This window comes from Ischnura elegans, chromosome 8 (assembly GCF_921293095.1).
Source record: "Ischnura elegans chromosome 8, ioIscEleg1.1, whole genome shotgun sequence".
NCBI classification, from domain to species: domain Eukaryota; kingdom Metazoa; phylum Arthropoda; class Insecta; order Odonata; family Coenagrionidae; genus Ischnura; species Ischnura elegans.
The window spans coordinates 75,249,192-75,276,255 of NC_060253.1; the positions used below are offsets into that span (position 1 = coordinate 75,249,192).

Consider the following 27,064-nt stretch of genomic DNA (forward strand, 5'->3'; position numbering starts at 1 on the left):
GGATAGGGCCAGATAGGGCAGGGTAGGGTATGGAGGGGTGAAGGTGGTCGTTTGGGAATAATTATCTTCGGCTATCTTTATGTTTTCGTGGGGTGGATGAAGTTGAGAATGAAAGAATTATTAACCTCTGGCCAGTAAATGTGAGTAAAGATTTTGAAATTTAGTCTTGAGGTTCTCAGTTTTAGGATGCGTGTGTATGCAAATCATTTGAAAAAATAATCGGGTGTTTTCCCGGCGTAGGTGTTGGATGAAAAGTTCTCGGGCTTTCCACCGGGTAATAAAATCCTTCTCCGCAGACGTTTCGATGTCCAGCAGGGGCATCGAAACGTCTGCGGAGAAGGATTTTATTACCCGGTGGAAAGAAAGCCCGAGAACTTTTCATCCAAATCATTTGGCTGAAGCAAGCACCTTTGATTTCGTGATGTATCGGAGAGGAATTTCATGTTATGTAATGCTTGTTCGTTTAGCAAAAGAGCAGCCCTACTGTCAAACGTATACTCGATTACACGCTATATATACGTGACTCAAAATCACGAATAGCTGAATCACCTAGATTTAATACTCCTAATCGAACTTATATAAAATTATCATTGCACTCACACCTTTCATGATTCTGGGAGGTTTGATGAAGATTATAGCTTTTGTAAATCTCCCAGTGGAAGTTGAAGGTAGTTTGTCCCATTGCTCTTATGAAGCAGTCATGGAAGAGACCGACAGCTTTTTCGTCCAAAGTATGGCTGAAATTCCTCGTTATCCATCTTTATATCCGCCCCTAAGATCCTCAAAGGTCCACCCATACTTCCACCGTTTTTACCATGGTTCTCAGTTCTCACTTATCTTTACTGTGCTAGGCAAGCGGCATCATTGTTTTTTAGTTGCCGTAGGTGATATTACCAAAACGCACGGTCTTAGCGGAAATACACAAATGTTTACAAAATGACTGGGCAGTCTGAATAATATGGTAATCCTGTTCCTTGACTTAACCAACTACACCTTAAAAATAATTCCTACGTTTATTTATGCTCGGGCATTTGTTGTGGTTATCCTGTTGCGCATAAAACTTTGTTGAACAATTATTTCTGTTGCCCATTCATGTGTTTTTGCCGTCTATATAATATGCTTTTCGCTGATTCCGAGTGACCTAACAACTTGATGCTTAATTTTGGAATTACTTAAATCTTTGTTATTGCCATGTTGTCAGCCGCCTATATTTTTGTGAATGTCTTTTCATGTCTTATTCCTCTCCACCTCGGACTGTATTAAATTTCAATTTTCAAACTTAAGAGTTCTTTCGCTCCCTGTATGTTGTCCTTCAATGTAACAATTAATAAAATAATGTTATTTGAATTTCAAACTGTACAAAATTATGGTATACCGACAACTAATCCTAGACACTGGTCATATAAAGGTGAAGGAGAGGGGCTCGGCTAAAGAACCTGAATTCAGTGTTTATATTTTCAACTTTTTCGATACATTTCTCTCAGAAACTCTAGACCCCATGAAAAGTCAACCCAGGAGATTCCACAGCAGTTGCCATCTAACTCTGTTCATGATTTATTGCTAAACTAACCGAAAATTTCTTCTACCATCATGCACTGTTTTTTGCTGGTTTAAGAGACTAGAAATAAAAACTCAGTACTCCTTGAAATAGATATATTTGGGGGTCTCTCTCTACTTGCCATTTAGTAACTACTCCCATGTATTATCCTGGTGTGCATTTTCCAACTCTGAACAATACCTAGTGCATATTTCATCCCAGTAAAATATTGACTTGGAATCTTTACTAAATTAGCTGATGTTTGAGTTGCAGTGAAAATAGTCTTCCAAGGCTTTATTACTTCCTTGTGCTTATCTTCATGACTGGACAGGAAAACACTCTTTAAAACAGTCAGGCTTAACAGAGGATCCAGAAAAGTTTTGAGTTGGAGGTAACTTTCCGAGAAGCACTGGAAATGTGTAATGTGATTCGGAATGAAATGAAAGGGTCTTAGGTCACTTTGTTGGCAAATTTTGTTTTTTTTTCCTTTTGCTCATTCCAAAAGTGAGGGCCTCTCTTTGGTAATATATTCAACTCATTACTAATATTATAGACACTTACTACAATTAACTCGATCACTTATACAGCCCATCTACAAGATAACTTGAACTCCCTCGACATCTGGTTGGGAAACGAGTAGCGGATTCAGGAGGGGTCACGATCCCTCCCCAAAATTTTTATTAGTTCAATAGTTTTTGTATCCTTGTGAAGGAATACAGGTAGTGCATATGCATGCAAGTCAGTAATGTGATGGAAATTTAAGTTTTATTTATCGTAGAGCATAGTCCTCCCTGCAAAATCATTGACACAGGAGATCGCCCCTCATGGGGAGTATACGTTACTCCCCGGACCCTGGTTATCCCTATCCCCTCCCCCTCCCAAATTTGATGCCAAATCCACCCCTGGAAATAACGACATTTCATTCAACTGTGCAAATGTAGTGCCATTGGCTTCTGGAGATTCAGGACATTCTTCATTTTCCATACCCTATTTCCAATCAATAATTAACCAGAACAGCATCTGTAAAACTTAAGATGCATGTAATGATTGCAAAAGACTTAGATTCAAGGACTTGCAAAAGATATCATCCCAAGTCATGAGAATATTAGGATTTGTCGTATGCTCCTCACCTTCATTTTACAATTTATTCTGAACATATTAAAACCGTATTAACTTCATTAATTTGCTCTTGTTTTGAATACCCCTTTTTTCAAATTCTTGAGATGGTTCTACGAAAATTCATGGGGCATATTTCAGTCAAATTAGGCCATCTTATTTTACTGCGTATAAAGATTTATAATCTGCTCTCAGTATACCTACTCATACAGGAAGGAGTGAGATTAACAACCTAATGTTATAATTTAACATTATATTATCATATGAACTCACCTGAGGTATTGAAGTTAAGAAACATTTATGTTCCTCATGTATGTCAATCATCGAATATACTCCACATTTTTCATCATAGTGCACATTGTGCATTCAATATCCAAATTTCAAGAATGGTATGGTTGGCTAACAGTAATAAGGGTATTGATTTATCTTTTTCAGTAACTAAATTTCAAAATATTGTCCTGTCTTCTATGTGATATATTAGCACCATTGTCCTCGTCCTTTTTCTATTATGTGTTCCTATCCCTTACCTATGATTTATTTGTGTTTTTGCCCTTGATGTGTCATGTGAATTAATGAAGGAGTAAATTTTCATACTTAGTCATAATTTTGATCTTAGAGATTTTTCTCTATTATAGTAAATCATAAATTTAAGAAATAAACTCATATATTCATAAAAGCATAGTTAATCATCCACATTAGCTGTTTGTGCCATTGCAACTCTTACACTGTTTATTTTCTAAATGTACTTCTCCAATATTATTTATTCTCCAAAGGTATTTGAATATTTTGCTATTTTCTATTGCAAATTTTGTACTAAAATGTATATTGGTAATTCTGAAGCCTATAAATAAAGACTATATAGAATCTGTTTGAATTTTTTCAATTATTAACCTCTGCAAAAAACTTTAAGTACATACTAATAAAATATTTCCAGGTAGTGCTGGGGTTATGTTTGAGTTAGGTTCCTAAGAATTTCAGTAATTCAGATTTGTAAATTACTTGGATTCAGATAAAGAGTACTGGAGAATAATTGAAATAGCAATATTTTTCCAAAACTCGTTTTTATAATGTATGAATTTAACATTAGAAAAAGTATATTGCTTGAGGTTGTATGCAAGAAATTCCACAGGGTAATAACTGAACTGTTATCTAATGTTGTATACATGGCTTACTTATTAGGGGAGAATTGGTTGGATGTAGGAGGTAGATTTTAGGAATGTTTATTTATCTGCAGATGACACACAGGTCATTACATTTCTAACCATCCAATATTAATGAAGTTTGTTGCTCGACAATTTTAATTATCCTGATTTTTTTATATTTGGTTCCCTACAAATAGATAATGGCAAAACACTATTTGAAAAAATTTACAGGCCATAGTTTTTTTGGCAGCAATTTTTATAAGGACAGCGGAGCAAATTTGGATGAAAAGCCTGGTTTGCATGAAGTTTAATTTTGAAGCTATTTTAAAAGATATCTGTATAATTCAAAAACCAGTGTGTTCAGCATGAAATAAACTATGGGAAACCATTTTTAATTTTTCTATCATAAAAGACAGTCAGTTGAAATCTTTCCGTAAAACGTCTGGAAAAATTTGTCAATACTAACTTTTTAACACCATAAATTTTTATGAAGTAAATGAGACTTACTAATAAAATGTTATTTCTGAGTTGAATACTTAAAAAGCTACTTGCAGTATAAGTTTTAGAACTGAGAATGCACTCCTTTTTTTTCTAGAGCTTGTCAAGCAATACTAAAAGCCTTTTATAGTATCTCATAAAAAAATTATGGCTGAGACCCAACAACATTTAGAGTAGTGGAGCAGTGAATTTCAGTAAAAACGCAACCATTCTTCACACTCATTCAGTGCAAACAAGAGCTCGTGCAGTGCAAGTTAGCACACAAGGGCTTGATTAATTACATCGCCAATAAGTTTTATCTAAAACATTAAAATTACATTTAAAATGGTATTATTTTTAATTTAGGCTTGATTTACACTATAATAAAAATTTATTTATAAATAGAAATATTTTGCATTGTCTGCATCGTAACGGCCATCTGTTGTAACCACATTGCACTTGCGGGAGTAAACTGCAGTTGAAAATAAGGCAGTAAAGGTCAGTCCCTCCCTCTATTTCATCTGCTAAAACTTTCGTTCATTTAAAATTTCATGTATGGAAAATTGGTCAATTTGTATGACACATGGGAACACCCAGGGGGGGCGGCAGCCCCCTTAGAGGCAAAAATCGCAAGTCTTTAAGCAAAATCAGTACTGAATTGAAACGAAAGTATTCAACAAATTTTCTTTAAACCAACAAAAAATGTTATATATTAGTATAAGATATGAAACTAAAATGAAACTTTTTTCAAGGAATAATCTCATAAACTGATAAGGCGATGTTATAATTTTCTTAAATTGTTGGTTTCATTCACTTTTCCATGCTAAAATGTCACATCTTGGCTTGACCCACCCCTAGTTATGATCCTGGGTACGCCCTTGTATGACATTGACTTGTGATTCAGATTCCTCTGACAATCATACTAGCACATCTGGAGATTTTAGGGTATGATAAATAAAAACAGCTTTGCTTCTGATTTTGATCCAGTCCAACAAGGTTGTACTGTATGTTTTGTGTGCCTTAGAGATACTTGTGCCAACAAAAGTCCACCTGTAAATTTGCCCATTACTTTCCCTTTGTTGCCTTTTCATAGTCTAATCAAATGCTTTCCGGAACTAACCTGACATACTACCTTTTTCTTGAAGAATTAACATCATACATTTTAATATTGTCTGAATGTTACAAAAATTTCATCCAGGAGAAATGAAAGATTCCATTAATTGGTAATCTTTTGTTGATCGGCTGTGGAAAAAAGTAAACTGCCAGGGAATTAATGCATCACACACATGTGAAAATGGAAGTTATGTTGGTAATTTTTTGTTTGACTGCTTATATTGAGGTGTGGGGAGTTGTTTAATGTATTTTTGGGGTCACTTAATCACATTAGGTCCCTAATTCCAACTATTTGTTAGCCTCCTTGGAACCATGTCAACTATGGATACTTAATTTTTCGTACAAATTCATTACTTTGCTGTAAACATTCGTGAAGCCTGTTCTCTCCACGGTCATTGGCTTTTGTTGAACACCATTGAATACATCTTTAGTTTTCTTCATTTCAATGCCATTCACCTCAAGTCAATCATTAAGTTTTTTAAACTTTGACGTTTATAATTATTTTTTGTGATTTTCCGACATTTTGGTTGTAGTTCATACCATCATGAAAATCAGTCATTTATATTAGTGTGAATGATGTGTCAGTCTTTGAAGGAGTAGAAGTCTAATGAACTGGAGAAGAATTTAGAGCACCTTAGTGGGCCACATTATGAGAGACAATTGTGTGCTGAAAATATTCGTTGGAGGACAATATGTTGGGAAGAACTGCAGAGGAAGGCCACAAATAAGATATATGGAGCTATAGTGGTCAAGGAGGTAGAACAGAAGTAGTGGCATAACTGCAGTGGGAGGGTTTAGATCCTCCTCCTAAGCCTCAGAGAAAAAAAATGTTTAAAACGATGGCCTAGTTTTGACATAGAGCAACTGGATCTGCTTAAAGTTGAATATCATTTAATAATATAATGGCAGTGAGACTATAGTGACTGCATACCGACCAGTGATTAACCCATGGATCCCCTGTTGCCATGGGAGTCGTCCCACGCTCCTCCAATCCACCCAAATCAGAAGAATTATGTTAGCGTAATAATATTAGCTGTCAGGAGAATTGATGGGAGGGCTGTGTTAAACCTATCTTTAGGTAACTATGAATCGATTATTAAAGAAAAACTATAAGAACTGTAAATGATATCAAATGGCCCAGATTTTTTTCCTGTCTGAAAGATTTCAAAATTTGTGATAGTGTAGGAGTACTGTCACAGTTACTGAATATATTTTTTAGTACAAAGAAAAATCGAAAGAATACTTCAATTGGTACTTCATCTTATTTCAGCTCCATATAGTGAGTGGAGAAAAATATTTAACCGCTAATTAAGTGAAGTATGGCCTCCTTTGTAACGGGTTGCAGTTTCTTTTCAGACAGTGGATTTAGTTTTACAGTCTCCTATATATGCACACATCTTTATATTTCGCGCGTTCTTCACCGCCATTACCCTTCAATTCGCATTTTCCGCAGCATTTGTTTTATTGTTTCTACGCCATCTGCAATGTTCTGAAATTGCTGTAGTACAGGCCGCCATAATCAAACAACTGTGATAAAACGCTTCATGTTATGTTAGTTTTCCGTATTTCTACTTCTAAATTTCTCTAAGTACGTAAAATGAGCACCAAATTAGATGCCAACCGCCGTGTACTCGCTATAAAAGCGAAGAAGAAGCGCCACAGGGGATCAAAGCGAATAGGAAAGAACGAAGAACATAGACCAGCCACATCTAGACCTTCAAACTCGAACAGGTTGGAACCACGCCATTCATCATCTTATGAATCTGTTTCTGATGGAGAGGATTCCGAAGATTATAGTTCTGACGAAGAGGAGCAGGAAGACCCTAAAGATTATTGTAAGGGTGGATATCATCCGGTGAAAATAGGAGACTTGTTTCTTAATAGATATCATGTCCAACGGAAGTTGGGTTGGGGACATTTTTCTACAGTATGGCTTTGTTGGGACCTCGTGGATAAAAGATATGTAGCCCTTAAAGTTGTCAAAAGTGAATCTCATTTCACCGAAACTGCATTGGATGAAATCAAGTTACTTAAGCGTGTTAACGAAAGCGATGTTAACGATCCTAAAAGACACAAGACTGTGCAGTTACTTAACGACTTCAAGCTCAGTGGAGTCAATGGCACCCATGTGTGTATGGTTTTTGAAGTATTGGGTGAGAATTTGTTGAAGTTAATAATAAGGAGCAATTATCGTGGTATTCCCATTGAAAACGTTAAGTCCATCATTCGACAGGTGTTAGAAGGTTTAGATTATCTTCATTTCAAATGCAGGATTATTCATACTGATATTAAACCGGAGAATGTGCTTTTGTGTGTTGATGACAGCTATATTCGTAAGTTGGCTTTTGAAGCCACGGAACTGCACAGTACCGGGAACAAATTGCCAACCTCCTTAGTTAGTACTGCTCCTAAGGAAATAAGAGATCAAGGCTCAGGCGGTAAGATGTCCCGAAACAAGAAGAAGAAGCTGAAAAAGAAAGCCAAGAGGCAGAGTGAACTGCTGAAAAAGCAAATGCAGCAAATCGAAGAAGCTGAGGAGCACATCCAAGGTGATGAAAATCCTGAAGGCGGTGATCATATCCCAATGATAGATGACACAACGGAGTCGACAAACGTTGAACCTGAAGATAATAAGAAAGATGACGAAAAAGCTGGTTCCGAGACTGAACCGGAATCCTTGCAGAATGGATGTGTCAAGACCTCTCTTCCCTGTGGTGGAGATGCTCAAAGTCCCAATGACTCCACTACGGATCCCGCTCCTTCTTGCCAAAATGGTAACACTGTTGATGAGGAAAAGAGTTGCCCGTCACCTGATAAAACGGAGAAGGTCGGTGATAGTGCAGAGCAGGGTGACAGCCTTCCCACCACCAACAAATCTCGTCCGGACCCGGCATTTGAGGTCTGCAAAATAGATGTTAAAATTGCTGACTTAGGGAATGCTTGCTATGTTGATCATCATTTTACGGAGGATATTCAAACAAGGCAGTATCGTGCGTTAGAAGTAATCTTAGGTTCCTCTTACGGCACAGCAGCAGACATTTGGAGCACTGCATGTATGGCGTTCGAGTTGGCTACGGGTGATTATTTATTCGAACCTCGTGCCGGGGATGGGTATTCTCGTGACGATGATCATATTGCTCACATTATTGAACTTCTAGGTGATATTCCTCGTAGGATTGCGCTGTCAGGTAAGAATTCCCTTAGGTTTTTCAACAAGAAATGTGAACTTAGGTATATCGGTTTCCTTAAGTCTTGGGGATTAGTTGATGTTCTTAAGGAAAAGTATAAATGGAGTACCAAGGACGCTCGAGAATTTGCGTCATTCCTGAAGCCTATGCTTGATTACGATCCTGTACGCAGGGCTACGGCTGCTGAATGCCTCAAGCATCCGTGGCTCAAGCAATAGAGACAGTCATAAGAATCCATCCTAATTTTTATTTATTCAGCCCATTTAGTTACAAGAAACATTTTCCCTGTACTTTAATCATTTTACTTAGGTATTTATTGCCATCATTTGATATAAGCAGCCAGAAGTTAGTGAAATTCAGTTTTTATACAGTTTTCAACGATGAAATTATTACACCATACGTAGTGCGTAAAAAAATTTCAGGCTATTACTGTTCAGAATTGCACACCAAAGTAAATCCCTCAACCTGCAGTTGGTTTTTGGGTAATTTTTTAAATGACCGGTTAATTTTTTAGTGTGTGAGTGCAAAATCGTGGATGCTTCTGGGTAATTATGAATCGTATTGTGATAATAGCTCAGATGTACCTAAGAAAGCTTTAACAAAAATGATATATTATCCCTAGAGCATGTTGCAGCTGTTGTTAACATTTATAGTGTGGAATCGGGCTAAGTAACTTCGGTATAATTGGAAGAAGACATTTGGCAACGATAAAATGTTTTAATTGTAGGTTTATTGCTTATCAATGAGAAAATACATTTGTTTTTTTTTCTAAACGATTCATTATGTTCGGGAAGGTGGAAGTGCATGCACAGTAGCAGACCGACCTTCAAGTGGTCTGATACCATTAATCAAAGATAAGGTTGCCACTCAATAAACTTTACTTGATTCAGTTGCCGGGTCAATTCAGATCAATTTAAGCGTCGTCCAGTAGTCGATTTCCGACGCTAGTTCCTCTCGCATCGTACGAGTTTGGCTCCTAAGAAACCTGGTCCTGATGCTATGGATTCAAGAGGGGCCATGAATGTTTGCATTCTTGGAGCTGGTGTTGTTGGATTGACTACAGCATTGGAACTTCAAAATCAGTTTCCCAATGCCAATTTCACTACCATCGCTCATCTCTTCAATCAACAGACAACAAGTGATGGAGCTGCTGGGCTGTTTTATCCCAGTTCCACCTTCTATGGCCCCTCACTTGACATCACTAAGTAAGTAATTTGCAATTTCAGTATTAGAATTTTCAGAATAGGGTAGACTATGGATAATATCTGAATGCATAATGAAATCTTGTTATTAGTTTGAATAAGTCAATTTTCTGCTATCATAGATGCATTTTAAGATGGTGCCATCAGCTACTTTCTTGTCATTTTATACATGAGGGGGTGAGAAGCCAAGGGATGCTAGTGATTTTCTTTCTAAACAGAGATTGATAAAAGAAATATATAACAAACTTTGTGGCCAAGGGATATGAGCGATTCTCTGTTCTGTGCTGACATCGAGTGGAATATCAAATGCAGTACTAAATATCCAGTTGATCTTGTTGTACTTTTTGACTTCTCACCCCCTCATATGTACTTGGTCATTATGCTACAATTTTTGTTTTCCTTCAAATATTAAATTTTATTTTTTTATGCTTCACATTTTGGATGTAAACATGTAGCAAAATTAAATTTTTACCTTGTGCAAATGAATGTATTGTATTGGCACACATATTTTGGACCATCATCTGTCTTGAGAAGATTGATCACTTCCTGTCATTTTTGTGACATTTTATTAGTTTAATTGTATGCTATTATCTAAAATTTCTATATGTTGAGATTAGATACTTTTGTCTGATTGGCAACATTTGCCTGAACCATTCATCTCGGTATCAATTTTTGTTAAAATGATTGCTTGTAATTACTATTGTCATAAGATATAGTTTTTTGAGAGTCACAAGCAAATATTATTTAGGGTCTGCATTAATTACCTTGAAGAGAAATTTAAGGATTATACTTGGCGTCAAGTTTAAGGCAAGTGGTCTGTCATGAAAAAAAGATAATATATAGCTTGTCGAGCTGGTAGGATGTGTCCTCATTCTGCTGATAATGTATTCGTAATTGTTATTTGCATTATATTTATCACCAATTTCAGACTTGTATTCATATCGAGAATACTCAAAATTCTAACCTAACTCCCTGATTCATTCCAGGAAATGGATTGGAGATGCCTATTCATATTATGATAGTTTGAGAATCTCGTCAGATGGTGAAAATGCAGGAGTTTTCCAGTACTCAGGTTTTCGTTTGTCGAGCTCAGTACCATCATTGGTCAGGGTAAATAATTTTTTTTCTTTGAACACTAGATTGTATTATTTACACGTATTTCTCAACTATCTTTTATGGAAGGGGAATTATTTTCCATTTGTCCATAGTATTTCTTGTACTTAACTTTTTCTCAAAAGAGTACCCAAAACTTGTAGCCCCACATTGAGTATGTACTTGGTATTTTTGTTATATGGAAGCTCAGATTATTTGTAACTCTTTGAAGAAAACAAATTGTTTGTGTTGTTAAAATTTATTAACTTGTTGGAAACAACTCAATCCTTTGCTACCGTGGATATAAATGGCTCAATGGAAAATTGATTTGTGCTGTTGTGTGCAGTATATTTTACTAAGTGCAGTTATTTTGAGTATTCAGATAGAGCATCAATAGTTTATCAAATACGGGAACAGGAAGAGATGAAATTAATATTTATTTATATTATGGGCAATGCTGGACGTAGATTTTTCTGCACCTAGCTAGGGGGAACAAAACAAAGCAACTAGAAAGAGAAAGAGTCTTGGAGGCATGCATGGAGGCTGTAATGTGCATTGTGACGCACAGAAACATAAGAGCATGTGAATTATGAACTTATACTATTGCGGAGTTGGTGGCTACCATGCCAGGTCCTCTTCCCACTCCCACTGTAAAGTTGCCCATACTTGTAGCAACACGTGCTTATAAATAGTAAATATTATTAGCCATGAAATTTTTTGAATGATTGCATTGCTTAAATTATACAGTGCACAACAGGGTAGTTTCCTTCATCAAAGGAAACTAAAGGCATTGATTGCGATTCGTTACCCACCATTAGTGTATTTATACTATACAAATTATTTGGTTTTAGAAATCCCAGCTTAGACGAATGTTAATGGTCAATTTTAATCTCATTTTATAAAGGCCAGATTGGCAGCTGTGCGATGCCACTCCACGTGACGTAGCAGGGACCTAGATTATATACGAGTAGATAGAAGCTTTACATCCTCCGAGATTACCAATGCATGCATGGGGCACAGAGCTCAGGGAAACATCTCTTTATAAACATTTATTAAAATTGCCTCGGAAGGTCGGCAAATTTCCTTCGTTTGATAGGGTATTAATAATCCTTATTTAAGCCAAGCACTACCTGCTAGCATGCTTGCAAGGTCACCTACCACAGCGGCAGCGGGAACCAGAATTACATCACACAGGCGTTTCCCAGCATTCATACTTAGCCATCCCATTTTCGCGAGCTTGAAATTTTTCACTTTTCACTTAATCGGGAAAAACAGGTATCATCATTTAAAAATGTAAGAGCGTGATATGTGTACTCCAGAAGTAATAATCTTTCGATTTAGGCAATAAAAAAATAATAGGAAAACACCCTACTGTACCGATCAATTTTTAATCTTGCTATTGCTTTCCAAGTAAGCAGATGTTTACTTTATTTACACCAACTTCATTATGTTAGTTGTACAAGCAATTTGCTTTCTGTGAACAGGAATACATTTAGCTCCCTAATATAAAAACTGCAAGTTATGGGAACGAAAAGGACAGGAATAGCAAGTGCTCTCAGTGGAGGAATATGGTTTTAGACAAAAAAATGGTATTGAAATAAACACAATTTTCCATTTTAATAAAATTTATTACAACCTAGATTTTGATATTATTAAATTAATTTCAAGGTTTTTTTGGACATGATCTGATGTAGAAATAAACTGCTTCTATTTTGCTTATTGTGTAAATTAAATTGGTTGATTCGTTTAGACAATACAAGTCCTTAAACTTAAACTAACAATAAGTGTTTGGCTATTTTTTGCAGCTAGTTGGTGAACCTTATCTTATTTGGTCATGAGAACAACAGTCCGAGATGAACGTGGAGAGAAGCACTTTGATAGTCTTTTTTTGTTGCATAAACGAAACTGCACACCTGAATGCACTTTTTTTACTGTGCTTATCTTTGTGACAGCTTTTTTTATTTCTTTTATCAAGGTCTCACTTTGATCAGGCCATTCTTCTGTGGTCATAAATATGTTTTACTGATATCTCTCTGAGATAGAGTTTCACCGTTGGGTAAAATTGGTGTTGTTAGGATGGTCATGATAGGAACTAATATTACAGCTCATGATATTTCTTTTCCTTGAATCCTCAGTGTTTGGTCTTTCATCTCTTATGGTTTTACGTAAAGGCAGGATGTCCAGTGACTGAAAAAAATCTGGAATTGTGCGTGAATTTTTAGTGCCTTGAATTATGCATGAATTATTCATGAATTTTTACTCCTACCTGGAATTTCAAAATCTTTAATTTCAAATTCATTACACACATAATTTTGCCAGTTCAACACCCGTTTTCTGGCCTAAAATGTGTTTGTCGTAATTTTAAGTGCAGTAGCTCAGTAGAGTTTTTACAGCCACATTGAAACGTGGAGTGTCAGATAAGACAACAGAATTGAAACGTCTGGCACTCTTGACTCTAGTAAAATTCAAAAACGCGAAGAATAGAATGCCAAGTGATGTCAGCATCTACATATGAGGTCAAAGCAGCAGCTTGGCTTGCATTGAATAACCATGATAAAAACACCAATGGTAATTTCCACACTATTTAATACAACACTCAACGACCGACCATGGTTTCTACACTAAGTGTCATTTTCAAGGACAAAAATGACACTAAGTGTTGAAACCATGGTTGGTCGTTGAGTGTTGTATTAAATTGTGTGGAAATTACCATTTGTGTTTTTATCATGGATATAGCAAAATTCCACAAAATCAAGCCTGAAACGATTTTATATGCATTGAATAAATTTAAATTTCAAATACAACATGTGCTAACTAATCTATTCCTTGTAAATACATAAATATAATATTTTTTAAAGTGTTGTTGTAATTTTGGGTGTTTTTCAATTCCTATCTATTCCAGTAATCACGTAATATTAGCCTGGAGTTTTTAAAAATATCTCTGGAAAACCAGGAATTATGGATGAATTTTTCTGCTTTGATTGGCTGGACACCCTGAAAGGGTACTTATTAATTAGCTTGCAGTAAATTGGTTGCTGCAAATAGAGGACTAGGCACTTCAGTATGTGGGGCAATGTAGGGGAAGTACTGGGAATTCCTGAATTTATATGCTGGGATACATTTAAACTTGTGAATAGGGATTAAGAGAGAAAATGATGCCTCGGGCTAGTGTATTTTGCTGAGCCCCCATTTGAGTTACCATTTGCGTAACAATTCATATCGAGGCTTGTGTATGGACAGAGAAATTTATTTCCTTCTTTTTAGTTGGCAAGAAAAACGTTTTTAAATTTTTTAATTTATAATATTATTTTAGTTTATATTTGTTAAAGCTGCAGATTTTAAGTTGTCTATTCAATGTAAAGGCCGTTTTGGCGGTTGTTGAATGATTCAATAAATAAATTTTTTTTTTAATATCAGGAGAATGTGGAAAAGCAATGCCACAAAATATGGGGCTACTTCACTTTACATAGCAACTTGTTGGTATTTTTTTGGTATAATTGGTAATCAGTAAGTGTACATAGCATATTGATATTCTCAAATGCTATATATCCAAAGGCAGTTAGATAGCAAGGTAAACTGATCAGTTATTTCATATTTTATTTTTATTTTATTTATTTCACACACCATCGAAAACAGCACTGTTCGGCCTTTACATTGGGGTTGATTACATTTAATAATCACATACATCCATGCCCTGGGAAAGGACAACTTACCCTGGCGGGACTTGAACCCGCGACCTTCGGTTTGGCAGGCGAGGACTTTACCCCGCCGCCACCGAGGCCGGCAATATGATCATTATTGTTCGTCACTGTGGTGATTATGTTGCTTTTTGAGAATAACTGAGAAAGTATGGAAGAAGTGCACATATCTCTATCGGCATAGCAATTACTAAAGGTACAATATAGTTATGGACAGCTCTATTTCAGAGAAGTTTTTTTGTTGTAAATTATTAATGTTTATCATCATAATAATGTCATAGTTTTTCTATTCTAATATCAGGGTTCCCACTCAACTATGAAAACCTTAAAACCGTGAATTTCTTCTACCGTGAAAAAACCTGGAAAAAGCAGTGAATTTCGCCATGAAACCTTAAAAATATCTCAATCTTGATAATAATACTACGATTGACTGATCAAATTCAATATGTTAATCATGCTTCATGGTCAGGCACGCGCAGACTGTTAGTCGACGCATTTCTTTACACACGAATATTCAAAGTGTAGTAATTGGTCCGTACTATATGACGACACATTGACCGATATTTTCCATTTTAATGGCGGAAGTCTGTTATTTTGTCTAAGCCTTTTAATTTTAGTGATAGCTTGGGATGGACTTATATTCGGAAAAGGACGATTGAAATAACTAGCATTTCTAATGCACCCAGAATGAACCATTTACGAAAATTATCTGATTTGTAACTCAAAGTTCGGTTCCCACACAAAATTAGGGCACATGCCTTATGCTTCGAAATATGAGTTTGCCATTGGAATTTTCCTTAAGGAAACATTTCTACCGCTAATAGGCTTTCAATTTATGGCAATAGCTCTCAATAGACTACGCTCACCTCGTTTGAATTTATTTGAATAATAAAGGAAAAGTGAAAATAAAGTGTTTCAGCTGATATTTATTTTGTCTTGATGTATTTAAAACCAAGTGCATTATATGTAATTATATGAAATTGATTTTTTGATTTATTACATTTCTATAAACAATTTTAATAAATATTTTCCGCGATCTCAGAAAGATTGGGTAAGGGAAATTTGGTTACTGTGCGGTAATAGCAACGTGCACAAAAAACAATCTCTCTGCAAGGAATTAAAAAAGGTCTTCCGGTGTTCAGACGGAAAAAGGTCCTAAGGGCATTGGCATATTGAAGGAGACCATGGTATTCGGCGATTGGGCAAGAGCACGGTTGGGTTGGGCCTTTAGTTGGCCCTGAATTTTCCAAACGTTGACGTCATAACAGATATCGCTTTTTATTGCTGCGTTTACATTCACGGCGTATGTCGCGTACGTTAATTTTTATTAATATACGGCTAGTGATTGTCCTATTGTTCACTTGTAAACGGACCATGAATTTGACGACATTGAGACCGTGAAAACTTAATTAAAAAAAAAACGTGAAAACCTGGAAAAAACCGTGAATTTCATTATTTAGGTAAAGTGGGAGCCCTGAAAATTTAATTTTGTATTTGAAATTAAGGAATCAGTTCAATCAGGATTGCATTGTTTCTAAAAATTATGTATTTGGAATTTATTTTAATGTAGAATTCCATTGCTTTTCAGAGTGAATACATGGAGGATGTAGCACCAGTTCATAGATATGCTACTGAAGAGGAACTTCAACAATTTCCTGGGAAATGGAAATATGGTTCATACTGTGTTACTCTTGGCATTGAATGTCGTCGATTGCTTCCTTGGGCATTGGCAAGGTAAGTTCATAATATCTCTCATGTCTCATTAATTCAACGTAGTATTTTTGAATTGTTGTTATGTATAACAGTAGTCACAGCTCATGGTTTTAGTTAATGGTTTTATGGCTCATGTCTGTACTGTTCTGTAATGGTTGTGGTGAGGGTCAGAACCTCATTAATGAGTATGTGTTATTACTTATTGGTTATGGGATTTGCCAAGTATGCATTCAATAGTTCAATCTCTTTATTGATCATCTGAGTCTTATAGCAATGTGAGGTATCATTTGATGACATACCCTGCAGAGTGTGAACATTTCCTTTTTTTTATGTTAAGGTTTCAAGAACATGGTGGGAAAGTCATAACTAAGAAAATTGAAAGATTTGGGGAGTTGGCAGATGATTATGATGTGATCATGAATTGCTCAGGACTCAGTGCTGAACATCTTTGTCAAGATCGTCTCATGGTGCCCATCCGTGGGCAAGTTATCAAGGTATGAGATTATGTAAACCATAATATGTCATTTTAAATCAGTTATCTCCATCCCTATCTTTGATTTTATTTCTTCTATAGTTTCATAAGGCTCATAATTACCATTAATCTCCATTTATGTATGTATCAGTTTTCCATTTTCACCTAAATATTGTCTTTAAAAAGTGTAGGGGGGCTGTTTTGGGCCATAATCATTTTTCCAATGCACATTCAGTAGTAGTATGCAACCCATAACTCAAAAATTGTAAATGTTGAGTGTTTGTCCTTCAAGTTTTTATTGCCTTTAGTTTTTTTACAGCTCTTGGAAAGAGGAAATGGTACAGATACATATTTATTAATTATCACCATTGGGTCATTGTTACCCTGCCTACAGTGTCTTGCTTCATTACATTCTAATGCAGTTTTTTGCTCCCATTGGTCTTGAGAATTACTATGCAGTTGTATAATTACCACAAATGTAGGGTTTGCAAGAGCTGGAAGGTTTTCTCTCTCACATACTCAGCTGTCCTCATTGGTGGAGCAAGAAAATTTATATCAGTGGTGAAGTGTCCAGTCATTTGTGGATTTGCCGATAACTAAACACAATCAAAAAATAGTAAAAATGTCTTAGAAAATACCAGAAAATTATTTTCAGTAAGGGTATAAAGGCTGTTGTTCCGTTTGTTGTAGATAAAAAAGGCACATGAGTAAAAACGAAAACATAACATTGGTTCGCTTGGTCTCGAAAATCTCAAGTTTCAGGATTTCTGCTTCCATTCTCACCCTTGCCAGTCCCTTCCATCAAAGACAGCTAGTCATGGCTTAGGCCAGGGAGTCCACGTTAATTTGGCTTCTTTCACTCATTCTTAACAGCTCTCGTTGGGATAGAGGAACAAGTCTTACTTATTACCCAAGCTGCCATGTGATCATAGGACTCTAAGGGGCAGAAAAGAGTGAAGTGGTGTACTGTTAGAGGTAAAATATGTAAACCTTAGAGTTAAAATGTAAAAATTAAACCGAAAAATGAGCGAGACTTGGTCACTGGAAGTACTTGATTATTGTAATGTTTAGATCCTGGACCAGTGCGAGAATAAATAAAAATGAGCCATAACCACTGCAGGGGTCTTAAGTGTTCTTACATTTTAAATTAGTATCACGAATGAGGTCTGACTAAGACATCGACATAAACACCGTCGAATCTTGTGGAAAGTGACGATTCAATGAGGGTAGGTGCGCTCTGGGGACAAATCTTGGAAAGGGTATGATATATAATACGATTTATCATCCTTTAGCCTTAAGTAACCGCTGCCATGGGAATGAACATCGGTAAAAGCGTAAGGGTAAATGTGACATAATATGTAAGGTTGTGAATTAGTCTTCCGCTTTACACTATGCTAAATTTTGAAATATGGCTAAAATGACAAATGGATAGTTTTACATAAATATAAATGATCCTTGAGATTTAATAGCAAATATAAAGTGATATGATGTTAATCTTGCCACGTTTCACTTTGTATAAGTTATCATAACTTTTTATGTAAGGAAAATTTGGTTCGTCTAACAAAAACAATGCTTTAGTATTTATGTATTATTTAAAGGTTATTTCATTTTAAATCCACCAAAACAACAGCTGCTCTTTCCATTGGTCTCGCTGCTGAAATATCACGGGGAGTATTCATTTTTCACATTTTTGCCACTCATAGTCTACAGTGCTACAATAGACGTTTTTAAATTATCATTTCAAAGGATCCTTATTTTATAATTGAAATCGCTCAAAAATGCATAGATGGTGAGGTGACATTATAATGTACATATATGTTTTTTTATGAGTAGTCAAATTTCTATTTTAAGAAAATTAGTTCTTTATTGAATTGACTTCATAGCATTAGTGCTGAAATAACATCAGTGTCATCCATTTGCGTTAAATGTGGAAAATAATTTTTGTGGGAATATGTAATTATTCCTGGACAAAGAAAAGTAATGACAAATTTATTAAAAGAAAAAAATCATACTTCAACATACATGCATCGTTCGATGGCATTAGTCTCCTTTTGCCTGTAAAATTGAGCCAGTTGTTGGTTATATCACTATTGTTCACTAGTAAAAACTCTTAAATGGTGGAAGATTCCATTTGAGGGTACATATTTCCCATGCTGCACAAGCTTTTTGCTGCCCCATATGTTGGGTAATTTTTCTTCAATCTATCATTTTGTGAATAGCATAGATGAGTACACATCTCAAGCTTATGATCTCCTTAATCTCCTCTTTCAGGTCCATGCACCTTGGGTCACCCAGTTCGTTTTTTCAGAACATGATACATACATCATTCCAAGTGGCCGTGGTCGTGTGACACTGGGTGGATGTCGTCAATTCAGCAATTACAACTTGTCGGTGAGCAAGTGGGACTCTGAAAAGATACGAGAAGAATGTTTTCAGCTGATGCCGAAGCTTGCTATTGCACCAGAATTGGAAACATGGGTTGGTCTTCGCCCTCACCGTCATCCTGTTCGTGTGGAAGCAGAAGTTCTTTCTATTCCGAATAAGCGAGGTGGAACATTGAAGGTAACTAGATACTACAGTGTGATAAAAAATCATATAGATTCTACAGGGCAGTATGAAAATATTGCCATAATGAAAACAAAAGAGTGTAACTTAAAGGTAGCAATTGCCTTATTTTTAGTACTGACCTGATGATAACGTTATGAGTGAGTCCTCACAAGTTTTTGGATTCTGCTGTATCTTGAGGTTAGTAGCTTCAGCTTTTTGTGCCCAATGCAGTTGACATCATCAGGATGACGCCACCTGCAAAGCTATAGGTAATGACATAAAGATACAGCTGAACATGGACCTGCGTTAAGATATGATTTGGTGAGATAGTGAAAGTTTGGGTGTTTCACCATCTTCGTTGAAGGATTATGTTTCTTAAGCTACATGAACATCTTAATTGAAGAAATCTCTGCTATCATATGACCTCAGCTCAGGACCAGCAGCAAATCATGTTATTTCTATGGGAAAAATATTCACTTTGTTGGAATATGTAATATATATATATGAAAAAATAATTATCTCTGTTATTAACTATAATAGTAATTGCTTCAATTTTTTATTATTCATCATTTAATTTTAAGTATTTGCACAAATTCTTTTAACTTTTGGGAAAGGATTTTTTTGTAAAGACATGAAGGCATAAAGTGCCAATTTTTAGGTTTTTTAGTACAGCACTTCTTGGTTGGTACGTTTTTGAAGGGACCACAAAAAAATTGAATGTACTTCCTTGAAAACGTTATAGTGTAATTAAACCCAAATGTTCCTTAGGTAACTTGCATCATTGGGATGAGTAGCATTTTGATTGACAAAAAGTAAAATTTTCTATTTTTTTCATCCTAGTTAGTCATCAAACTTAAACAAAAAGGTTTCATAATAGATTTTGTCATTTTATAAAGTTAGCTGTGTATTGACAGAGAAAGGTTTGAATATTCTTGAAACATCTTGGGTGTTCAGATTTTCCAATCACAAGAGGCATTAGTGGATCAGTGCTCCTCTGGTTGCTGCATAACAGAAATGTCAGTCTTTTTTTTGTTTAATTTACCATCAAGGCATTTTTTCCTAATGGCAAATGGTTGATCTAGCTATAAGTTGAATAATAAAGCACTGTGATAGGGATTGTAAATTTTATTGGAGCTGTAACCTTCAAGCAGCTGTGGCAGGCTTTATTTTCCCAAGTTTCTATGACATCAAGATTAACACTGCCTGCCTCACTTTGCACAAATGTGTAAACTAATTCACGTCTCTTTTTGAAACAATCAATCCAACCATTGAAGGCATGGAATATTCAATGTTCATTCTCACAGCTAAATGCAATGTCTTTTCTTTGACAGTGGAAGCATGAAAGGACAAGTTTGAACTTTGTGCTTGTTGGCACTATTTAAACCTTTCGAGACAATGGAGTTCCTGCCTTAGCATGAATGGCTGAGCCCCACGAGACTCTTCCATCCCCTCTTTACAGAGCATTCTTGCAGTACATTCATTAACACTAGAATGCCCGGCTGGGTCAATTTGACCCATAAGAGAATATTTATTTTGATTACAGTGAGTCCTCGTTCTACGTCACTCCGTTTAACGTCATTTCGTGATAACGTCACGAAAGTTTTGAGACCGTCATTTGTTTGTCGCACCTTCGCTTCGCAATAACGTCAAGGCTTTTAAATTTCGCGCGAGAAAAAAACGCGAAGCGGCGGGCGTTGCAGGTTGTTCGTTTTGTGGGCGGTAATACAGTCAGTCTAAACGAAGTGTAAAACGGTGTGTTTATTGTTAATTGCGATTACGGTTTTAGCAAATTTTCTGCTAAATGAATTCTTATGCAGGTGCGCAAGGTTTTACTTGACATAATGGTATTCAGGAACCTAAAAAGTGATTTCAAGGAATTTTTCCGTGTAGAACGCGGAGTTTTTGTCGTCACTGTTTTCGCCGTGTTCACAATAATTTTGGTTCCTGTAACTGCGACGATGTTTAAGCGATGATGATGCCCAGGCGACTCTCGCCCGGGCGACCACTATAGCGAAGCCGAAAAGCAAATGCGGTAAGATACAACAATGGTCAATGGAGAAGGATTTACGTCAGTGCTGCTATTGTCGTCGATGAAGTCAGGAACTCGTATTTATGCCATAGCTTGGCATTCCCATCGTAAAAAATGTCCCAGATATTATACGCTAAAATTTTTTCGCATAGGAATTGTGAGGTCTAGGAGCCGATATTCACTTTTTACATTGTTTCTAATGGGATACAGTGGAAGCCCCTTATAACGAGTACGGGATATAGCGACAAGCTCGAATTAGCGACAGCTACCCAAGGAACCATTTTAAACCCTATGATTTAAATGTAAAATAAATTCGTATTAGCGATAATGGCTCGATTCCTCTCTTGCGCCATTCGTAATTACGACAGGTTGACTTTTTGACCACGTGCCACATCTCTGGAATTCAATGCTTTTAAAACGGCATTTTTTCCGCCAACGTCGACGTCTACATGTTCCGTATTCTCCTATTCTTCTTTCCTTAATAAATTTCTCGAGTACACATTTCATTGCTCTTTTGTCATCTCCCTCCCGCGCCTCCGCAGTGAGGTTAAAAATAATTCCGCCCGTCTGCTAGCACCATGGCTGGTAAACGCAAGTCCTTGGATTTAAAAACCAAAATGAGAATTATTGCAGATTGTGAAAGTGGAGAGTGTTCAAAGAGTGAAATATCGAGGCGATTTGGAATTAATACATCGACATTGTTCACTATTTTAAAGAAAAAAGAACAAATTCGTTCGGCAATGCGTAAAGAAGGGCGTCCAAGCACTCAAAAACACTTGCGGCCCGGAGAGCATCCGCAGCTAGAAACTGCTCTTTTCTCGTGGTTTTGCCAGCAAAGAGCCGCAGGGATTCCTATCACCGGCCCAATGATGAAGGCTAAAGCTGAGTATTTGTGTGAGAGGGTTGGTGAAGACAATTTTAAGTGCTCGGATGGATGGTTTGCACGATTTAAAAATAGGAAGGGGATATCCCTTGTCAAACTATCCGGTAAATCATCAAGTGTTGACGTTAATGCTGTGGAAGGCTGGGCTCCGGTCCTTAAAGACTATATGGACAATTACAGTCCCTGCGATATTTACAACGCGGATGAGACGGGCATATATTTTAACCTTCTCCCGGGCTAAACTCTCGCCACTCGAACGGACCCCTGCAAAGGAGGGAAAAAAAGTAAAGACCCCGTAACTGTTCTTTTATTCGCCAATATGGATGGTTCAGATAAGTTAAAACCGTTCGTGGTGGGGAAATCCGCCCATCCCCAATGTTTTAAGGGAGTTAAAACTCTCCCTTGCACTTACGAAGCAAATAAAAATGCTTGGATGACGGCTGCTATCTTCACGCAGTGGTTACGAGCGTTTGATGCCAGGATTGGTGGAAGGAATAAAAAAGTACTATTATTTACTATTATTCATTGACAATTGCCCAGCCCACCCACTAATAGAACTAAGAAACGTTAAAATTGTGTTATTGCCGCCTAACACTACGAGCGTTCTTCAGTTCCAGTCAGCATTCCTATCAAAAAGTGTGCGCTACTGCCGCTAGAGGTCTCTACGTCCGCTGATATTGCGTCTGATTGCGTGAATCTCTACGAAACATAAATTTTGCTAACAGACAGACAAAGAGTGGACTTCATTTGTCCTTCTATTTATTTGAAGCAGTTTTTCACCCTTTCCACCGAAGATAATTGATATGACTAATATGCTTTTAGATGCCGTAATGCTGTTCGGTTTCATGATTCCGATAGCATTTGAGTCGGCTGTTTTGAAACACGATAGTAAACCATTCATACAGGCAGACTTGAAGCATAAGAAGATTACTTCCACCTTCATTCCGCCGTTAACCTGAAAAAGATAGAATTGCAATGCCCATGTGGAACCGTAAATTTTTTTTTATCACGCTCCTTTCGTCACCCAATTGCAGCAGCCACCCATCATTTTCATTACTATTTGGAAAGATAGAAGGTATGAATTTTTGAACAGATTCCGAAGTTTTAGCATTTAATAGTCTTATGCATAGCCATAGCCAACTGGTAGTTATGACATGTATATTTGGAGCATCTAAGAAATAAGGATAATAACAGCTCATAATGCACAGTTCAGTACGAGTGAGTCTGAAGCTGGGACTTTTAAAATCGACTTCTTAATGCCTCGGCATATAGCATCCTGCATAATTACATATGATTTGATCATAGATTGCAAGTGAATATGAACATTAGTGAATTAAATGTTCAAAATAATGATTTAAAACGGCTATCATGCTGCAATTTTCGCCTCTCGGCAGAAACAGCCGTGGTGACGCCTGATGAGTGATTTTTTTGTGACGATGTAATTGCATTCGGTAACAACGACAACTCACTATAGCGACAGATTTCTCTGTTCCCAACAGCTGTCGTTATAAGGGGCTTCCACTGTATTATGTCTCGATTAACGTCATTTTGCTTATCGTCACATTTTTCAGGAACGGTAAGTGACGTTAAACGAGGACTCACTGTATTTTGAAAGGAAGTAAAATTTTAGACTCATATTTCATAACTTTTAATTATTTAGTTTGGTTTACCACTTTGCAAAAGTTAGGCCTGATATTATTATTTTTCTTAATTTTTTTCTCATCACTTATATCTGCCATGCCCAGATGACTCATTTTGACCCAGACTATCATATCCATTTGAAACCTTTCTACTTTCCCTTTGTATTCAATATAACGGTGTTATTTATACTGATTTTTTGTCAAAATGTTATTGAATATTTTTTAAAACCTGATGCCATTGAGATTCATTGTACCTCCCAAACCCATCAGATGAAAAGTGATAGGTATGTATTCTCAAATTTGTGGAAGCTAGTTTCCCGTAACACCATAGAAATTGTTGAACAACTACAATTTTAATATTTTTAGTCTAATTAAATTTTCTACTACCCTCCCAAATGATTTATAAACAATATTTTGAATGAAGCTGGGAAGGAATTGAATATTTTGAGTGAAATATGCAGACATGGTCATATTGGGTCAAATTGACCCATTTGGGTATAATAGGATGTAAGGATTGGTCGGGCATGCTAGTGGTAAGAAGGGTCTTGCAGATAATCACGCACTCTCAGCACCAACCTTTTTTTGACCCTTCTTGGCAGGGACTCTGTATTATCGTGGACTCCAAGGATAGTTGGGCTCCCTCCCTCCTTTCAGGGTGTATAACCCTACCAGCGGCATTGGTTTGCGGTCTATCATGCCATGTTTATATGAATTAGCTATGCAACCAACTTCGACTCTTGCAAGATTTACCCGGCTTGGAAATCAAGTTGCATCCGAATGAGACCTCTTTTTTGACAGCCTCCATAAATCCACAGGCAGGCCTCCCTTCTCCTGGTTCCTTGATATGTCGTCTTTCTCTTGTTCACTTTACTTTGTCTAACCTTCTTCGTTATCACACTCCCCTTTGTTATTTTACTAACATTATATGTACCATCTTATGTTTTCATATACCACTGTATATTATCTGTAAATTGGCTGCTGCAGTTGAAAAATAAATTAATAGACAGTTTGACAACACTGTGAGCTGGAGGGCAATGTTAACCATACAGAAGTCAGAGAGAGACTGAAGACACCTCCACCTTTTTGCATGCCTCTTTTCTGTGATTGGCTTGAGGAATGAGAGGGATACAAGCATGTTCAAGGTCACCTACCATCATTTGGGAAAAAGACCATATTCTTAAATAAAAATAATTGAACAAATTGTTTTTTTTTTGTAAATCCAACTCATTGAAGCATAGATTAATGTATTTACTCTGAAAATACGCAATTTGAACTATCTCTTGTGAGATTAGTAGGAGGGGGTCGCGCCAAATCTCATGATATCTCGCTGTGGGGGGAATGGCCAAAAATCACCTAACGTAATTAATGGACCCTAAGTTCATTCCAAGTCCAGAGTCATGAGTCATTGTTTGCCTTATCAATAATAAAATTATGTAGCATAATTACCTGCATTGTTACTAACATCCACTATAGAGAGAGAAATTCGATAGCAAGAAACTAAGAAAGTCAAGATTTAGCATATATATGTATTCTGCATCAAATAGTCTGAATGAACTGCATAGATAATTCCTACAGTAATGGCATAAATGGTGGATTATTTCATATTTATAATGTTGCTATGTTTATTTGGTTCTAGGTTGTGCATAACTATGGGCATGGTGGGTATGGTGTCACCACCGCACCTGGAACTGCAAAGCATGCTGTCAACGTTTTTCGCCATCTTCATGCCAGAAGTGGTGGAAATCAGCTCAGCAAACTGTAATATAATAAGACTATTGTATGAATTGAAATGAGCACAAGAAATTGTTGATTTGAGCTTAATGTCTTCCTGTTATACCGTGGTTTCTGGGTGAAGTGTTTCAGTTAAATTTCTGTCTGTATATGCCTGTTAATTAAAATCATCAACCTCACATTCATCGTTTTATCCTTTTACATATGTGTTCGTTGTTTTTCTGTATATTAGTTATGCGAAAGAAATTTGTACTTACATGAAAGATGAAAGGGGTCGAAATGATAGGTCTGAAGTATTAATAATAGTGTTCGACGGGTATTTAGGCAATGATTTTCCATTGAGTCATTTTTCATGAAATTTAATTTTAATAAAATATGGGATATAGTAAAAAACAAGTGGATGCTACACGTTAGTAGTCTCAGAAAACGTGATCAGCATTATTTCCATGAATGCTGCTTTTTTGTTGTGTGCCATTTAAAGGATGCATTACATTTCCCTGCAGCTTGGCTTGGCCCTACAAGGCCTCTGAAACATTGGCGGATAAAGAAAAAACTAAAGGGAGGGGGGGGAGGCAAAAGATATCTTGTGTTACCTTTACTCATTGTTATAAAACAAGGAGATGCATGCAAAGTTAAACAATTATTTAAACTGATTGTACACATAAAAAACAAAACCATCTTGTGATGTAAAAAGTTAAAATTATGGTTTGGCTATTCAGGCGATTCTATGCGTCTACGTGCAGTCTAGCTATCCTGAAGAGGGCTGTTGAGAGTGACTGAGAAGCCGAATTAACTGGGACTCACTGGCCTTAAGATGACTAGCCTACCAACACGCCATGCGTAGCAGTCTTCAATGGAGGGGACTGGCGTGAGCTAACGGAAATGCCGTCAGCAGACACTTTGAAAGCATATACATGTAAGTGGTCAATACGGAGGGGGGACTGTCTCACCTAAAATTTGGGCGAGTTTGACCCTTATCGCTGGCTATGGCCTTGTAGTAACCTCCAAAGTAGAACTTCTCATGAGCATCTTGTGATACTACATATTGTGTAAATCAGGGGTGCAGCTAGGAATGAAAGCTGGGGGGGATATCGGTGCAACTAATACCGCGGTGTGTGGGGTATGGAATACCCACCAGGATAAGTGGTAGGTGTGAGATTACTAAATTGTGGAATATCAAGATAAATGGTGAGTTTTACGGCTTTCTGAGGGATAATTTATTAATCCTTACACTATTCTATTATTAATATCAATCCAATTTAGTAAAATGGATTGAACCTCTGAGGTGCTGGGGGGGGGAGGGAGGTTTATCCCCCAATACCCCACCTCGCTGCGCCACTGGTGTAAAAACTGATTAATCATCCCGTATTTTGTCATGAAATCGTAGCGTTGCCACTCGCTTCTTCCGCGGTCGTAGATAATTCGATATATGCTCGTAATTTTTTTTTTTATTGCTTAATATAGAGTACCTATTTCGAGTGGTA

At 36.7% G+C, this 27,064-nt stretch overlaps 2 protein-coding genes across 3 annotated transcripts; both read left to right on the top strand.

Annotated features, from left to right (window-relative positions):
* The first annotated feature begins 43 nt into the window (after positions 1-43).
* LOC124163471 (D-aspartate oxidase) lies at positions 44-25,759 on the top strand. 2 transcript variants are annotated; one of them, XM_046540395.1, is made up of 7 exons: positions 44-140; positions 9,464-9,778; positions 10,762-10,885; positions 16,154-16,299; positions 16,616-16,772; positions 19,022-19,312; positions 25,486-25,759. In XM_046540395.1, the coding sequence occupies exons 2-7, from the start codon at positions 9,573-9,575 to the stop codon at positions 25,609-25,611; spliced, it is 1,050 nt and encodes a 349-aa protein (XP_046396351.1). In that variant the 5' UTR covers positions 44-140; positions 9,464-9,572; the 3' UTR covers positions 25,612-25,759. The 2 variants fall into 2 exon arrangements, with proteins under 2 accessions (XP_046396351.1, XP_046396350.1); XM_046540394.1 differs by lacking the exon at positions 44-140 and having other exon boundaries at positions 8,826-9,778.
* Positions 6,755-8,976, top strand: LOC124163470 (SRSF protein kinase 3). Its single transcript, XM_046540392.1, has one exon. The coding sequence runs from the start codon at positions 6,983-6,985 to the stop codon at positions 8,789-8,791; it is 1,809 nt and encodes a 602-aa protein (XP_046396348.1). The 5' UTR covers positions 6,755-6,982; the 3' UTR covers positions 8,792-8,976.
* Positions 25,760-27,064: the final 1,305 nt, after the last annotated feature.

What these genes read in the sequence shown, in the direction of transcription:
- LOC124163470 (XM_046540392.1), top strand. Translation starts at nt 6,983, where the DNA reads ATGAGCACCAAATTAGATGCCAACCGCCGTGTACTCGCTATAAAAGCG.
- LOC124163471 (XM_046540395.1), top strand. Translation starts at nt 9,573, where the DNA reads ATGGATTCAAGAGGGGCCATGAATGTTTGCATTCTTGGAGCTGGTGTT. An exon ending in CAGTACCATCATTGGTCAGG is followed by an intron (nt 10,886 to 16,153) that starts GTAAATAATTTT and finishes ATTGCTTTTCAG; the next exon opens with AGTGAATACATGGAGGATGT. An exon ending in AGCGAGGTGGAACATTGAAG is followed by an intron (nt 19,313 to 25,485) that starts GTAACTAGATAC and finishes ATTTGGTTCTAG; the next exon opens with GTTGTGCATAACTATGGGCA.